Genomic DNA, 17029 nt, shown 5'->3' with positions numbered 1-17029 from the left:
GATTGACTGTTTGTGTTTTTGTCATGTTTTTCTTGTGTAACAAATTGGCTACAACCGCATGTCGTTGTGCAACACTGTGTTGCATAATGACAATAAATGATCCTTGAACCCTTGGCATGTCCACCCATCTCACTGTGAATGTTCTGCAACTCAACTGTGAAGCGGTTCAAGTAGCTGAACCGTAGACGTATCGAAATATGGTGGAAACATAAAGCAGCCAATTTCCAGCTCTTTCTGAAGTCCCTTTGTTAGTAGAAGTGCAGTGACCTTCCTACCTCACTGTGTCTGATTTCTCAATATTTAAGTTGTGTTTAGTTCCTCTCAACAATAGCTGGGAAATGAGTGTAAACGGCTTCATTTTGAACAGCAGCAGAGTGGTGAGGATGACATTTGAACACCAGCTTTTATTGTAGAGCAGCAGTGCTGTATTTTCCTGCCTTGTTCAAGGACACCTCAGCTACACTTATTAAAGGAGTCCCAGGACTCCCGGTCCCAGGACTCCCGGTCCCAGTCCCGGGATTCAACCCGGTGGCCTTCCGTTCCCAGACGTCCCTGCGCTTCTCTCCCAGCAGCTCGGTACTTACAGCTACAGTTCCGTCCGTCGGGGTTCAGAGTGTAGTGGGAGGCGCAGCGGCACTGGGCACCGGCGGGCGTGGCCAGGCAAAGATGGGCGCAGTTGCCGTTGTTGTGGGAGCACTCGTTGGTCCCCTCCTGGCGGGAGGAGTGGAACACCAGGATGTCCAGCATCAGCTCCAGCTGGCCCTGAGGACACAGTGAAGCTCAGTGTCTCTATATTTACCGACTGATATTTTAAGCCAATGTTTAAGCCATGAATACTTCTTTAAGAATCAAACATGTTGCATTTGCTGTCACCCCTGAATCGACGCGGTTCCATACCTGCAGCACCACCGTGCGGTTGAGTCCGCTGCGTTTGTCCGCCCGCTCGATGCTGCGCAGGTTAAAATCCGTCCAGTAGATGAAGTCCCGGTACTGAGTCAGACCGAAGGGGTGAGGGAGGTCGTCTACGATGATCTCCCTCTGAAGGCCTGCGGGAGAGACGACAACGCCTTCACGTCATCATCTGAGCATCAAGCAAAGCCTCCACCGTTACTGAACGTTTACATACAAGTGAATGGAGATCAGGCGCGAGTCCATCGTCAGGAGATTCACTGAAATGACAGAGTTGGCCTGATGGTGGCACTAGAGGGAAGGTCATGAAGTCTCCTGAATCAGCACGTTTCCCAGTTCTTCAGTTTTAGAGATTAGTCTGGTAAAGGTTAGGTTGTGTGGCGTGCTAACTGCTAATCCTGTGTCAGAGGTGCGTGTTTGGATATGAGTAAGCAGAAGGTGTGTTGGCAGAGCATATGGCTGAGGTCTTATTCATTCATTTGATCCTCCTCCTGAGCTGTGGATGGACGTCTACAGTCTCGTACAGTTTCCTGCCGCGCCTCCGTATTTGCTAAGCCACGCCCACTCCTGAGTGATCCTGTCAAACTTGTGGATGAGCTTTAAACACTTTATAGTTTGGAGGAGATGAGGTGGTTCAACACTGTTACAACCGAGGCCAAATTATTACCCATCAGAACTAAAAACAAGACATTTGAAGACATTTTTATGACCAAAAACCATGTGTGAAGATTCTCTTGCTGAACAAAAGTACCATAAACGTTTGTTTGCCACAGAGATCATTTTGGTGGCCGGCTGGTTGTCGGCGCGTGAGTCCGAACCTTGCATGTTGGTGCTTTCGATCATGCACGTGTCCAGGTCGGTCCAGTACAGGCGATGGTCTACGTAGTCGATGGTCAGTCCGTTGGCCCGGCCCACTTTGTCCACCAGGGTGGTGACGGTGCTGCCATCCATGTAGGCTCTGGCTATACGAGGTCGACCCCCCCACTCTGTCCAGTACATGTAGCTGCGGAGACAAATCACCCATTTCAGCCCGGGACGGGAGCACAGGGAGTCCCCAAAGGGCTTACGATCGCTTATACGGTTCCTAATTGGACCATGTATTCCAGAGCGGGAAGCTGCTTCCACTTTGTAACATTTGTTTTGTTAACTTCTATCAAAGGAGACAACTTGTCTTCATTAACGTGTGTGCATGAGAACGCGATCATTAAATGACATCAGACGCCCCGCGGGCGAGCGTGTTGACAGTCCTCCGCCAGTTACTCCATCGAGATACCGCCTGAGTGACACGTGCTGGGGAATCTGACACGCCGGCACAGGTAACGCACACACACACACACACGCACACACACACACACACACACACGCACGCACGCACGCACGCACGCACGCACGCACGCACGCACGCACGCACGCACACGCACACGCACACGCACACGCACACGCACACACACACACACACACACACACACACACACACACACACACACACACAGGCGAATGAGAGCGTCTCGAGGTGGTTTGGCCGAGGATGAACAGTGATTATAACAAACGGGTTTATTAGCATCATCCCTCTCTCGGCTGGAGGTTATTGGGGGGGGGGGGGTACCTGCATACCAGCACTGTGACATCACTGGGAACAGACACGCCACATGAGGTCATTGGCACCAACTCGTGGCCTTGAAAGACGCGGGCCTCCAGCGTAATGCAGGTGTCCCGCGGTGACTCACCTCCGCCGGGCAGCTGTTCTAATCAAAATGCCGCAGTTCCCATTCTTACCCGTTGGCCGGGTCCAGCGCCAGTGATCGGGGGTTGTCCAACGAGCGCGGGTTGTCCAGATCCTTGCAGACCAGAACCTGTCGGTACTGGCCGTCCAGCCGGGCCACCTCGATGCGGTTGGTGCCGGTGTCGGCCCAGTAGATGTTGCGGCCCATCCAGTCGACGGCCATGCCTTCTGGGTAGTCCAGCCCGAACTCTATGACGTGTTCTACAGAGCTGCCGTTCATGTACGCTCTGCTGATTGTCTGAGAGGAGGAGAAAGCAGTGAGAGTTCAGTTGATACGGCAGATAATCGACAACGAGAGGTCATCTCTACATATTTATTACATTTCTGCCGACAGAATCCTACACACTGGACCTTTGAATACAATTTAACGGTTAGTGTTTGACCCGAGTTCCCCCTCAAACATCAGTACACTCCTCAGGCCCACCTTGGCCTGTATGTCCGTCCAGTAGATTCTCCTCTCAGAGACGTCAAAGTCCAGAGCGGAGGCCTCCTTCACTCCCGTCAGAGGGATGGGCACGTCGTTGCTGTTGGTCCCCAGAGAGATGCTCCTGATGTTATCCCTGAGGGGGAGAACACAGCATGTTGCACATTTAAAGCGAGTTAGGACCTCACCTCACACACATGTATTGCTGTAACGCAATGAGCACAAAGGAGCGTGAGCAGCACTGCCTGTCTGTGTCTACACAGGATGTGTTCAGGCCCAGGGTTGAGTGTAGGACACCCGCAACACACAATCAGTACAGTTACGTGCCTAAAACAGAAGAAAATAGACTGGAGTTAGACTGGAGTGGTCTCTGTAGAGATCTGTAAAACCACGATTAATGTATATACATATATAATATAAGTATAATATATAATACGTAGATGTTGATCATGTTCTGTCCCACTCATTAATACCTAAACCAATGTCTAAAAACAGAAACAATGCACCTCTGCAGCCTGCTAGCTGTTCTGTTTCTGTTGGGCTACAAACAAAAAAGAAACGTGAACGCAGGTTGAAATTCAACCCTGGTGTTGTTCACCCTGTCGAGAGATGCTGTGCCTTGATCCAAGTAAGAGTACAAGAGCTACGAGAACGGAAGAGTAACTAACCGCAGTCTGCTAGCTGCTCGGCTAATTTAAGCAGAGTATAAAGCCTCAGTCATCTTCACTGAAAGCGGGTAACAGAAACAGTAGAGGGGTTTTTTTCCCCCGCGGGTGGACAGGTAGGCGTACCTGTTGGTGAAGAGCAGGAAGGCCTCCGGCACCACACAGGTCTGCAGGTCTGAGAGGAGCTCCATCCCCATGGGACAGGCGCAGCTGACGGCCTGCCGACACCAGAAACAAAGGTGGCTGCATCCGCCGTTATCCTCCGCGCAGCCATTTGTACCTGGAAACGGATCGACGGTGTTACTTCACAGGTTCAGTTTACGGCTGTTCGGTAAATCCCCTGGAGAAACCTGTCCCCCTTACCGTGCGTCTCCGTCACTTTGGTGGCCTTCAGCCCCATCAGGTCCGGCAGCTGGTCGATGATGATCTCTCGCACGGCCGTGGCTTTGTGGACCCTCTCGATGCTGCGCCTCTGCCAGTCCGTCCAGTAGATGTAGTCCCCCAGCAGGGTGAAGCCGAAGATGTGGGGCAGCTTGTCCTCCAGCAGAGTCTGCCTGTTACTGCCGTCCACGTTGATCACCTGAGACGGGAGACGGGGACACCTTTAGAGCTTTCTCCAAGGCCAGAGTGCACCTTAAAGACATCCGTCATTGTCAAAGCTACTGTAGAATATAATGGTTACATTTTACAACCGCAGGAGAAAAAGCAAAACACTTCCTCTAACGACAGCTTTACTTTATGGCCTTGGTTGCTATTCTGTAGCTGACCCTGACCTTTGACCTCCCAGGGGAGGGGTTCATTTGCATCCAGGGAGCGATAGAAGAGCACATGTGATACAGAGGAAGCGTTGGAAAGGGAAGAGGAGAGGTGGAGGAAACAGGATGGAGGGAGAAACGGTCTGGTGAGGCAAAAAGAGAGAGAAACGGGAATGTCCCCAGGAAGTTATGTGTCCAAATGTGTCCACAAACATCCACAGAGCAGGACAAAATAATGGAAACGCCAGCTGAAAAGTGATTTTCAGCAGGAAGGGGGGGGGTTCCACCCACTTTGACACTAACATATTTCTTTCCCTGCGTCAGATCACTCCTGCTGTTTTTCAGCGAGGTGAAGTGTGAATCCAGATTGAGAACTTGATTATTTGAAAGCCTATTGAGTTTGATTTAATGTCTCCGTGTGAATGGACCGAGACGGTGCTAACATTTAGCCTGGGCTCGATACAACACACGCGCAGCACTAGGAACACAAAGCGCTGCAACGAACGCTGGTTCCAGGGGACACTGAGAGGTGACGCACGAGGCCGGGAGACGCGTGTTGTTGTTCGTCATCAAAGCCAGCCAGCCGGCGCTGTTGGAAAATCACCTAAAATGTCCGTTTTGTTCGGCTTATTCGGACATTGTGATCGCACGATTCAGATATCATGGTGATAATAAGCACAGCAGATATGTGCTTGAATGTGCGCATTTAATTGAGTTTTGTTAAGCTGCAGTGCGTCGACTCGTCATGGTCGACCTACGTCAACACTTCGACGACACAGACGTGAAAAGAAACACTGAAATGGGCAAAAACAAATTTAGAAATTCCCCAGTTTGACAACACATCTGTGGCATCAAGACATTTGTTCAGATACAGGAAAACTGAACTGACGTACAAGTCGATTAATCAGTTACTCAATGGGCCACTAGTTTAATAATAAACAGTCAGCAGTTAGAAACCACATGGTTGTTCAGAAGATGTGTGATCAAACACGCAGATGAATAAAGGGTCCCAGTGCTCACAGTGGAGCAGACTCAAATCCCCGTTTTGGCAGGTTCCTGGATTCAGCAGAGACATGAAAGAAAACCAACAACACTTCCTCATTGTGGTCTGCTCCACAGCCTCCGGCTTCACTCGCATACCAAACAGCACACGACAATGACGTAGTCATGCGCTGTGTGTAAAATACAGTGGAAACACGACGACTGAAGCCCTCGCAAGGTTCCTGAACCATCCAGCTTCAGTCTCTTGTCTTCAGGTGTCCTTTCTTAAAGCGACGCTGAGGACCTGCTCATGGAAATGGTTCAATTTAATAGCGATGCCTCGACATGACCGACGTGAGTAAACGAGACCATCAGCGATAAGATAAGAAGAAAAGACACTTGGCCGTCTAACCGTCCATGAGGGACAAATGGAGAGAGGTCTTCAGGACTTTGTTTCAATTGTTTGAATTGTTGTTTCTTCTGTCAGGAGACAAAGACAATGTGCATCCTGGAAGCAGAAACAGCTGATCAGCCTGTGGGTTAAGTCTTCTCTACGCATGAATTTATTATATATATATATATTATATAAACTCTTTCTCAACAAAGACTAAAAACACCTCATGTTCTTTTCCCCCCAATTGACGGAAGTTTTATCAAATTGATACAACTTTTGTAACAATATGAGCATAAAAAACAAGTCAATGGAAACTATTGTCAGTAACAGATGGAGAGACAACATTTTGTCCACCAGAAATGTTGTTGCTGATTACACACTCATACACCAACACACACATACATGCAAAACCCACAATTCCCCACAGCTCGTCTCTCTGTTCTGTGTTTATGTGTGTGTGTGTGTGTGTGTGCATATCAGTCACAAGGCATCTATTACTAGGCCGTTGAAAACTGATACAGCCACCCTTGCCAGCAAACCCCCCGCTGTGTGTGTGTGTGTGTGTGTGTGTGTGTGTGTGTGTGTGTGTGTGCATGTTTCTACGAGCCGAAAGTGAGAGCTGCAATTGACAAGGCTGCAATTAGAACTGGTGTCCAGCCCTCCTCCTCACCGCCCCGTGCTATTACTGGACCACCGTCGACTGAAATAGCAGCGCGCTTTTATTTGAGACGCGCTACAGTCATCTGCAGCCCGCGCCAGTGTGTGTGTGTGTGTGTGTCTGTGTGAGTGTGTGTGTGTGTCTGTGTGTGTGTCTGTGTGAGTGTGTGTGTGTGTCTGTGTGTGTGTGTGTGTGTTTGCCACGCGCTGCCAGAGATTTCACAAATGGGAAAAGGAATTCTGCCGGACGGTTTAAACGGACGTAAAAACCGTCCGCGTGGAGAAATAGTTTGCTGAGCAGGAAAGACGACCTGTTGTTTTCATGAACATCAACATTCACAGCTTGTGAAAAACAAGAGACAACAAAGATCATCTATCTAGCTGTAAAGTAGAGCTGGGGGGAAAAATCCACAGTATCTCAATATCTTGCATGGCAATATCATATCGATACACGAACGCCGTGTGTTATTAACGAGTCCAGGTGCTGGAAGCAGTCCCACAAAGGAATCTGAACATCTTCAGTAACGCATGGATACGAACACCGAGTCCTCTGTCCACACACACACACACACACACACACACACACACACACACACACACACACACACACACACACACACACACACACACACACACACACACAAAATAATCCCCATTTTATCCCTCAAACCAGAGCCAAACACAGTTAAAAACACACACCGATGTGCTTCCACAGTGAGTGAAGACGAGGAGGCGCTCCAGCGTCACCGGCTGAAACGTTTTGCTCAAACACGGCGCGGCGTTTGATTTCAGTCTAAACTCCGCCCTCTTCAGTGAGAGATAATATGTGGGCCGTGAACAGAGCAGAATGAGATCTAGTGTTGCTGCTGTGATGAGGAGCGCTGCTTCCAGCTATCTGCTGAGTGAAAACTCATTTAAATATCCATTCAGGGGGGGGGGAGCAAACAGAACAAAATAAAAAAATAAACCATTCAATTTGACGGGCCTCTGATCCGAGGGAGGTTCCTGACCCCTCCACAAAAAACCCATTCATTTATCACCGTGACACAATTAGACATGGCCGCCCCAGTGAAAAGACGGCAGAGAGACTGTCTTTCTCTGCCCTCTCCTCTCTTTCTCTGCACTCGCTGTTTTTTCAGGAGGAATTATGCACCGAGAGTCTTTTTTCATCTTGGGTGTGAGAACGTCTCATTTCTTCTCATGGACACAGCGGCAAGAAATAAAAAAGAGCGAGCAAACAGAAGAGAAACAAAGGGAGCAGGGAGAAGTCAAGACCGTCGCGGGACAGTTCACATACGCTGTCCTCTGATGGACATAATGAAACACGCGGGATGAATGGAGTCCTGCGGGACGGAAACCCCGACATCGTCGACTGCTGACTGTGCGTCCATATGCTGAACTCCGGTCCTGCCTCGGCCCATTCACCGCTGCTGCCATCCTCACCTGACTGCAGCGGTGATGGAGCGCGTCGTGTGGAGAGACCTGATGCAGGGTTCATTCACTGTATAAGTCAGCTACTCTTCAGATCTGTTGAGACAACATTTCAGTGAGCCTCGAGGGTTTGTCCAACTGACAGAGACACGAAGCAGCAAACCCTCACGCGTCAAGCTACAACCACAGAACGCTTTCCATCCTTTCTAGATCACGTGACATGGTGAATATGCACATCATGTACTCTACCGCTACCTCAAACCAAAATGTAATACAGTAGTGATTAGTAGTTGTTGTAGACTACAACAGGTACAAAGCGTGTTCTAATCTATTCTCTATGTTGAGTATTATGTATATGTTAATGTGTATATGTACAGCTTCTATGTAACAACAACCTGTACATCTACCCATCCATCTGTCCCTCCGTCAGTCCGTCAGTCCACCTATCCACCCACTCATCCATCCATTCCTCAATCCAACCATTCGTCCCTCCGTTCATCCGTCAGTCCATCAGTTCACCCACTCATCCATCATCCATCCATTCCTCAATCCATCCATCTGTCCCTTCGTTCATCCGTCAGTCCACCTATCCACCCACTCATCCATCCATTCCTCAATCCAACCATTCGTCCCTCCGTTCATCCATCCATCCCTCTGTCCACTCACCCTTCCATCCATCCTTCTATCCATCCATCCATCCCTCTGTCCACTCACCCTTCTATCCATCCATCCCTCTGTCCACTCACCCTTCTATCCATCCATCCCTCTGTCCACTCACCCTTCTATCCATCCATCCATCCCTCTGTCCACTCACCCTTCTATCCATCCATCCATCCCTCTGTCCACTCACCCTTCCATCCATCCTTCTATACATCCATCCATCCATCCATCCCTCTGTCCACTCACCCTTCCATCCATCCTTCTATACGCCCATCCATCCATCCGTCCGTCTATCTGTCCATCCTTATGAATAACCCATTACTAAAAGTGTTGCTTATTCATGCATTCATTCATGAGACTCATTGCCATGGTTCCAGCATCAAACAGACGTAGAACACGTTGTGTGTCTACCTGCGACATGAAAAAGAAGAAGCAGCTATATTTGCTACCAGCAGCTTGAACTGTGATGCTTTGGTGCCTCTGACGGTATATTTGATGCTTATGCTTCACGCAGTAGAAGTATCACATCTCGCTACTCACACACTGAGATCTGTGTGGCGACATATCAGTTACCTGAGCTTAAACCTGAGCGGCGGTGAGAACGCACACGTTCACGACACACCCATAAACAAACAGCGCTGCTATCGGCTTCCTACACAAGCAAACACAGAGCCTGAAGACACCCTGGGAGTGTTTACTCATGTGTGTGTGGGCGTTTAATAATGGAGGAATGTCTCAGGAATGTGCAACCGGAGAGTAACCGCTGTCTGACGGAGGACACTTCATCCAAGAAGAAGCCACGGTTGATCTCAACAGTTGATCTCAGCAGTTGATCTCAACAGTTGATCTCGACAGTTGATCTCAGCAGTTGATCTCAACAGTTGATCTCAGCAGTTGATCTCAGCAGCCACCACCGACTTCCTGTTTGCTTTTCGGCTGTGGCTGAACATGAATCTATTCCTAACATTTGAACGCTCATAAGTTCCTAAATCCCGAGACGTTCCTGTCCAACGTACTACTTGATGGCATCACCTCGTCTATGAAGAGCAGCTTCAGATCACGTCCACGTTAAGGACATGTACAGTCACATGTTTTACCCATGATCCGGGTCTCATTCTACAAAGAACAGAGAACCAGACAGATGTTCCAAAAATCTGTGACAGAATGACAAGACTACGTCACGTTCACACCCACCTGTCCCTATAGACGCCCCCCCCCACCACCGCATGTATAAATAGCAGTCAACTGTCAACAGTATGGGGCATGGAAAGACTGAGAGTAGCAGCTTTAGAAGCACTACATTAGTCGTGATACTGGGGGGTTCAGTTGCTCCTTCAACACCATGTCATGTGGTGTACAGGTGACGGTTAGCCCGCTGGAGGGAAGACAGAACCGGGACTGAGTGGGGCGGACTGTCGGGCCTGCTGCAGTAAAACCAGAGCCGTTCCAAAGGGACTCTGGTGAACTGACCATTTTATACTTACATCACTTTATTGCACGAGGACAAATATGATTAAACTAATATTGACATCAATAAAAGTAAAAAAAAACATGAATCAGAATGTAGTAAAGGTCATTCAACATGAATAGGTAGTCCATGAAAATGACTACAGATATCAGTGCAGCCATTTAAAGCTGTCCACTGTTAACTCCACTGTGTCCAGAGTGGAGATAAACACACATCTGTGGGCTAGAAGCCACGAGTGCATGCTCACCACAACAGAGCTTACATCAGACCACAATATTACCATCCTAATACCAGACATGAAATCAGTCACAACACACACACACACACACACACACACACACACACACACACACACACACACACACACACACACACACAGATGTGGGCCAGAGGCTCCCAGAGGAAATGAGACATGCAGCTACCGTCACTGTTGCTAACAGCGATGGGGGGGGGGGGGGGAGAGACACGGGACAGAACGAGGGAAACAGGAAGGAAGAAACGGGGAGGATGGAGCGCTGGCAGGACGCCGTGGAAACTCTGAGCAGCAGCAGGTGTTTCTGAGATTTCTCTGACCTGGTCGAGAGCTCGATTTATGGAGACACGACGGAGCGGAGTCACAGGACCAGTCCTCACGACAAACCTCCAAACATGCAGGGTGATAATTAGGTTGACATTTTTTTTGGGTATATATATATATATATATATATATATATATATATATATATATATATATATATATATATATATATATATCCATCAAGCATGTCCAAGTGGTTGGTCAAACCAGTAAACAGACAACTTAGTTTACTCGTTGCCTGTCAGGGAGTCGGAGCCTGTGTGTGTGTGTGTGTGTGTGTGTGTGTGTGTGTGTGTGTGTGCCCCCGCTCCATTATTACCACTGCCAGTGTTTTAAAGAGACACCCTGCCGTTTCACAAAGCCGCCTCAAATCGTCTTTCACGGCCCTCACGGTGGGATAAAGCGCCGGGGCGGCACAGACCCGCTCGGAGGCCGATGTCCTCACAACACTGTGTGTTTCAATCTTTGATCTAATTGATCCATTCAGCTACGCGCCGTTTGCCAGGCAGCCAACCAAAGCACAGATGTCTGCTGTTGTCTGAAGAAAGGCGGTGAAAGAGAAAAGTCAACATCTACGTCACGTTTGTAGAAGACTTATCCTTCACGCCCGTTCTCCTGCAGAGAGTCATGCTGTCATGCCGTCTACATCGTGTGTAAAGTTAACACAGCGCTGCAAAACAGTCTTGGTGGTGTCACCGTTCTGGTCACCTTCATTGGCACCCTTGACTGAATTTTTTGCACAACCTGTTCAATATCTTAAGAGATAAAGTGAAATGTAGCACATTGGTATCATCAGAATGTTTGCTTTGGGTCTTTATCTCTCCATGGAACCCGTGATCTTCGACCCAAACCAAGTTCTCTTACGCCGGGCACTACTTTACCCTGGGTAATCCTCTGATGTTATGGTTCCTCTGATATAGTCAAGGCCTCCACTACCAGAGGCAGAACATTCTGGATCCTCGACCATGCTCAACTGTAGGTAAGGAGTTCTTGGCCTTACAAGCTTCATTTGGTCGTCTAAAAACTGGTCCTCATTGTTGTCTTTTCTACAGAACATTTGTCCAGAAGGACTGCGATTAGTCCAGGTACTCTTTTCTTTTCTTTTCAGCTGTGGAGTCTTCCTTGGCCAATAAAGCCCTTTTTGGTTTAGTGTGTTGCGTTTGGTCCCCGTTGAAACCACGACTCCATGATTTCGGAGCAGAGGGTCTCGCTCTCCCTGGTCCGGTCTTCAGCTGTAACAGAACCTGATCGCGGAGCTCGTCCTCGCCCTGGGCGGTCAGCAGCTGCTGCTGAAGAAATGAGCTATTCTCCACCCGAAGGTTCCCGCTCAGCTCCAGGATCTGACGTAGCAGAGTGGAACTTTCCTGGCACACCAGCTAGTTCTGAAGCGTGACGGCCTGGAACCTTTCCTCTGTGATGTCGAGGTGGCGGCTCAGAAACCCCGTTTCATGTGCGACGTTCCCTCCGCTTGTGTCCCAGCTCTCTGTGATCAAGACGTTGCTGCTCCATCAGGCCCTCAGCTGATTCTTCCCTTTGGAGGTTCAGTTTGTGCTTCTCATTTCCCCGTTGCAGGGTATCGTATTTCGAGTCAGCCTCTGGTGCGTTGTAGTTGTCGGTCCAGGCTTTGGGTCCTGCGGTCCAGTCTTGAACTGCAGCTTCATGGAGCCTCTTTTAAAGTTTGATTGTTTTTTTTCGTACCCGTCGCTCCTTCATGTTCTGACGCAGAGCAGCATTTTCTGGCTTCACGACATCTTTCTTCTTTTTCTCCTCCTAAAGCATTTTTGCTGGATTTTCAGTTTCAACTCCCCGGCTTCGTCTTCCTGCAGTCGCTGTTTGGTGAGGATCAGCTTGTCGCACTCCTCTCTCATGTTGGGCCTCATCCTCTGAGGGCTTCACCTGCTGCTGGACACTCAAGCGTTGTGCAGATCGGAGCTTTGTGTTGAGCTTCTGAATGTGTCATCTCAGAGCTTCAGCCTGCTGCCTCGTGGCCTCTTGTTCTTCCTTTATTTATGTGTATTTTTACTACAAGACTTTCAATTCTTTGACAGCTTCTTTAAGCTCTTGAGTGTTTTGCTGCTGGGAGGAAATGTGTCGACTCACGGCTTCTTTTTCTTCCATCGGTACAATAAACTTTTCATTAAATGCATTTCCATCTTCAAGCTTCGAGTCGAGTCCCTGAATCCGATCTTTTTTTCTTCATCTGATCGTGTTTTGTCAACTCATATCTGTTCCTGCATTCTAAATCTTATTAACAGAAAAATGTAATAAAGTACCAATAAAGAAAGTGTATTAATTGATTGAGTGCATTTTACTCTTGTAGTTACATAGTATAAAGATACATATAGTATAAAAAGTACAATATTCCCGTCTGACAGTAAAAACAGCATCATAATGGAAACACTTCAGTAAAGTACAAGTGCCTCACAGTGATATTTAAATACCGTACTTGAGTAAATGTAACTGTTGGTGTTGTAGAGACGTTAAGCTGGACGGTTACAGAAACAAGACACAGGCAAGAAGACTCGCTATTGAATCAAGGTGCAGGGCCTTAAGCAGGGGAAATTCCACCATATACACCTCCCTGAGCTCCACCTCTCTCACTCACACACACACACACACACACACACACACACACAAGCAGTTACCATATGGCTCAGCAGTGTGATTGAATGGCGCTACACACAGTCAATCTGCATAATCACAACAAAGCAGCCGTTTTGTGTGTGTGTGTGTGTGTGTGTGTGTGCAGCGAAAGCAACACATCAGTCAAAGCGGCTAACACTCTCAAACACATTCATGTGTGCGCACACACACACACACACACACACACACACACACACACTCCTTTTTAGAAGGGGGTGGCTGGCGGGGGGGAGGGTGCGGTAACTTCAGAGGGTTTTTTTCCACAGAGGAGGGGGAGGGGTGGGAGGTTCCAGAGGGGGAGTCAGATTTCTTTAAAAAAGACTTGAAAACATAGAGGGAGAAAGAGAGAGGGGGTGAGGGGGGTGAGGGAGGGGAGCATTCCTCCAGTGTTCTTGGACAAAGTCTTGGGTCTGGCTCAGTCATTTATCATTCTCTCTCTTCTGTCTCTCCAAAGGTAAAATGCTGGGCGCTGCTCAGTTTTCAGCTCACGCCACTCATACAGTAAATAATATGACATGTTACAGATACTCACGCTATCAGGTGACACTGAAGAACCCAAACACGTTCAACTGACTGTAATGCACGAGACTAACCAATTATTTGTTGCAGCTAAAACAAAAAGTCACTGTAGTCAATCGTCATCTTCTTTTAAACATCTCAGGTGACATTTTACTCTTTTAGCTGTTAATACAGCCAACTCCGTTTCATCTCCCACACCAGCTAACTCAACGGACAGATTAGTAAAACGGACTCAAAGCGTCTTCAATCACTCCTCGTCCGATGAGAAGAAGCCGTGCTGCTTGTACCTTTTCATAACACAGGATTAACCACGTTAACTAATATGACATGAATATTTCATCGTGGGGTAAAAGCAACACTTCGTGACGGTGATATTTATAACATTCAGGTGAACACAGCCGCCTCCTTATTTAGGTTGTTGCAGTGGAACGAGGAGGTGTCGCAGCTTTACAGCGACGTGGACATGATGTGTAAAAACAACAGGTCTCGTCCTGGCCCCGATACGACGAGTGTGGAACCCAACGCGGGAGCACAAGAGCCACAACCTGAACGAGTCCTGTCCACAGCGGAGACACGAGGAGCCTCGCTGATCGCCTCACTCCAGACGGCGTCGGGGAGTTTTGTCAGCCATTTTGAATTCAGCCAGAAACACCAATGATATTAGAAGCAAATCAAACGTGACGGTCTGAACGCTCGTGTTCCTTAACCCCACCTCGACAAAGTCAGTGTGTTCCAAGGTCTCAGCAATTCACTTAACAAACAAAAGAATGGACAAAACTACAAAGACGCTGCCGTCAACTTCCAGTGAGTGTAAATTCAGCAAACACGCCTCAAAATGTTACGGTGGGCATCCTGAGCCGTCATACGTGTGTGTGTCACAACAAACACTGAACAAAATCAGACTACACACACACACACACACACACACACACACACACACACACACACACACACACACACACACACACACACACACACACACAGATAGAGACGCAGGCAGACATACAATAGAAATGTCTTCACACCCAGCAATTTCTTTTCAACGGGATAAAAACAAGGCTGAAACGTGAAAAAAAAGCCCTTTGAGGTGGGTTCTTTTACCCTGACACACACACACACACACACACACACACACACACACACACACACAGAGAGAGAGGGGGGTGAGAGAGGGGGGGGGCAGAGAGAGAGCAGCCACCCCTTTTCAATTGGTGAGCATTCAGCCAGAAAGCTCAGGCATTCACTACTTTGCACCAGCGTTCGCCCTTCTCCTCTCCGGCGCTATGAAAACATGTTAGACTTGTCCAATTCTGCGGGCGCCACAACAACCACCGAATCACAGCGACGACAACGCTGAACAGACAAAAAATCAGATACAAACGCTGAGGAGACAGAAACGGAGAGGGAATGGAACACTGATCGAGTAGCAACAAGCTGGAGGTATAAAACACAGAGGAGAAAAGAGCAGGAGGCTGACTTCTGCTCATTGTTACGTCCACAACAAGAGGCAGTTTGTGATATTGACAGAATGAATGGAGGACACCTGCTTTAAAGGAACCAGAGAAGTTGGCTTCGTCCTCTTGGGTGAGATATGGAGGTACTTTAATGATCAAGCTGACCAAGTGATCTTGTCTTCAGCGCTCCTCGCGTACTCACATGAGGAACATAACTCACTCTCCTGTCAGTCGGCCTATCAGAGCCACGCTACGTCTGAACGCTAAACATCTAATGTCAACGTCATTACATTGACAATACGGCGTCACCATTGAAGAGGCAATGCTAGCAAAGTGAAAAAGCCCCGTTAGCCGGTGTTTTGGGCTCCCATTCATTGTTTGACCCGATTTCCAGGTAGCTATTATCCAAATCACTCGACACGCATTTGAGATCATTGCTCCTCGCTCAAGACGAATCCCAAACCGTCAACCTTTTGATGGCAAAACAAGCTCGTCAACTTTAGCGACATGCTAACCAATTTCACATTTATTCCACCACTCCGGAAGAAAGTAGCGCTAACGTAAAGTCACGTGCTACCATGTGACGTAACATAACCACAATACTACATAAGCTACCATTTGAATGGTATTATGATGCTGAACAGGACTTCACGCTCTGACAGATAGCCTTGAAAATAGCGTTAAAATCATTTTGAAATCTTACTTCCAGGACATTTTATGACCTGGAAAGTGTCAAGATGACAGCTGGTAGCATGCAGTCCTTTGTGAACATGCTCCTCCTTACAGTCACTCTGCAGGTCAGACTAGACCCGAACACACCATAACAAACCGGACCAGACAGGCCGGATCACAACGGACCAGTAGAGACCGGGCCAGATGACAACAATCTTACACAATGGTGCGCAAGGGTGTCCAGCTATTGCGTAACTCCACATTCCAGTGGGTCACCATTAAAACACACATGCACGCACACACATCCCGTCTGTCCTCATGCCACCTCTGATTTCTCACGTTTCCGTTCGCTCTTCTAGCGCTGTCCCGGCCGAGGGGGAGCTGGTGAGACCGTGCGTAGACGTCGCAGGGACCGCCGGTGGACGTACCTCTATCTTGTCGGTCTTGGCGTCCCCCCAGTACAGCTTTCCTGCCGCGTAATCGATCGCCAGTCCGTTGGGCCAGCCCAGAGAGCTGTTGAGCAGAACCAACCGCTCCGTTCCATCCAGGTGGGCCCGCTCGATCTTGGGACGCTCGCCCCAGTCGGTCCAGTACATGTAGCTGAAAGAGGCCGAGGCGGTGAGTCGAGCGGAGCTTACTTCCGGTCATTCGATCACACATTTTAAACTACTGGTTCGTTTTGAATTGTAGAGCGCTAACTCTCCCGAGATTGCCCCTCCACCCCAAAACATAATTCTGACCGTGTGACCATACCGTCCCCAGTGACAGCTTCTGTCTTGCTGACGCATACACACATGCTAACACCTACCCATTCATGGGGTCCAGGACGATGGCTCTGGGTTCATCCAGGTTCTCGGATATCAAAATTTTCCGAGACGTTCCATTCAGCCTGGTGACCTGGAATAAAGCGCGATGCGATATTAAAACACAACATACTTGCAGTAAAACAGTGTTTCTAACCACAGCTTTTGTCGGCTTCCTCGCTAGCTCGAGCCCCTTTTGGAGCTAGCGCCGTCAGCTACTTTCATTGGAAAAGA

At 48.5% G+C, this 17029-nt stretch overlaps 1 protein-coding gene across 1 annotated transcript in view; it reads right to left on the bottom strand.

The window, feature by feature from the left end:
* Positions 1-17029, bottom strand: part of lrp5 (low density lipoprotein receptor-related protein 5) — a 46597-nt gene that overhangs the window by 8602 nt on the left and 20966 nt on the right. The window contains exons 10-18 of the mRNA XM_068723513.1: positions 16801-16889; positions 16421-16592; positions 4145-4361; positions 3908-4061; positions 3117-3252; positions 2686-2930; positions 1728-1912; positions 898-1046; positions 585-762 (exon numbers count right to left, since the gene is read on the bottom strand). Of these exons, the coding sequence (XP_068579614.1) occupies positions 585-762; positions 898-1046; positions 1728-1912; positions 2686-2930; positions 3117-3252; positions 3908-4061; positions 4145-4361; positions 16421-16592; positions 16801-16889 (1525 nt within the window). The remainder of the gene's footprint in view (positions 1-584; positions 763-897; positions 1047-1727; positions 1913-2685; positions 2931-3116; positions 3253-3907; positions 4062-4144; positions 4362-16420; positions 16593-16800; positions 16890-17029) is intronic.

Source organism: Cebidichthys violaceus, unplaced genomic scaffold (assembly GCF_023349555.1).
Source record: "Cebidichthys violaceus isolate CVI_PGR_0920_01 unplaced genomic scaffold, fCebVio1.0.p SCAF_3, whole genome shotgun sequence".
NCBI lineage: Eukaryota > Metazoa > Chordata > Actinopteri > Perciformes > Stichaeidae > Cebidichthys > Cebidichthys violaceus.
The sequence above is the reverse complement of the archived record's forward strand: the minus strand, read 5'-3'. Positions and strand labels throughout refer to the sequence as shown.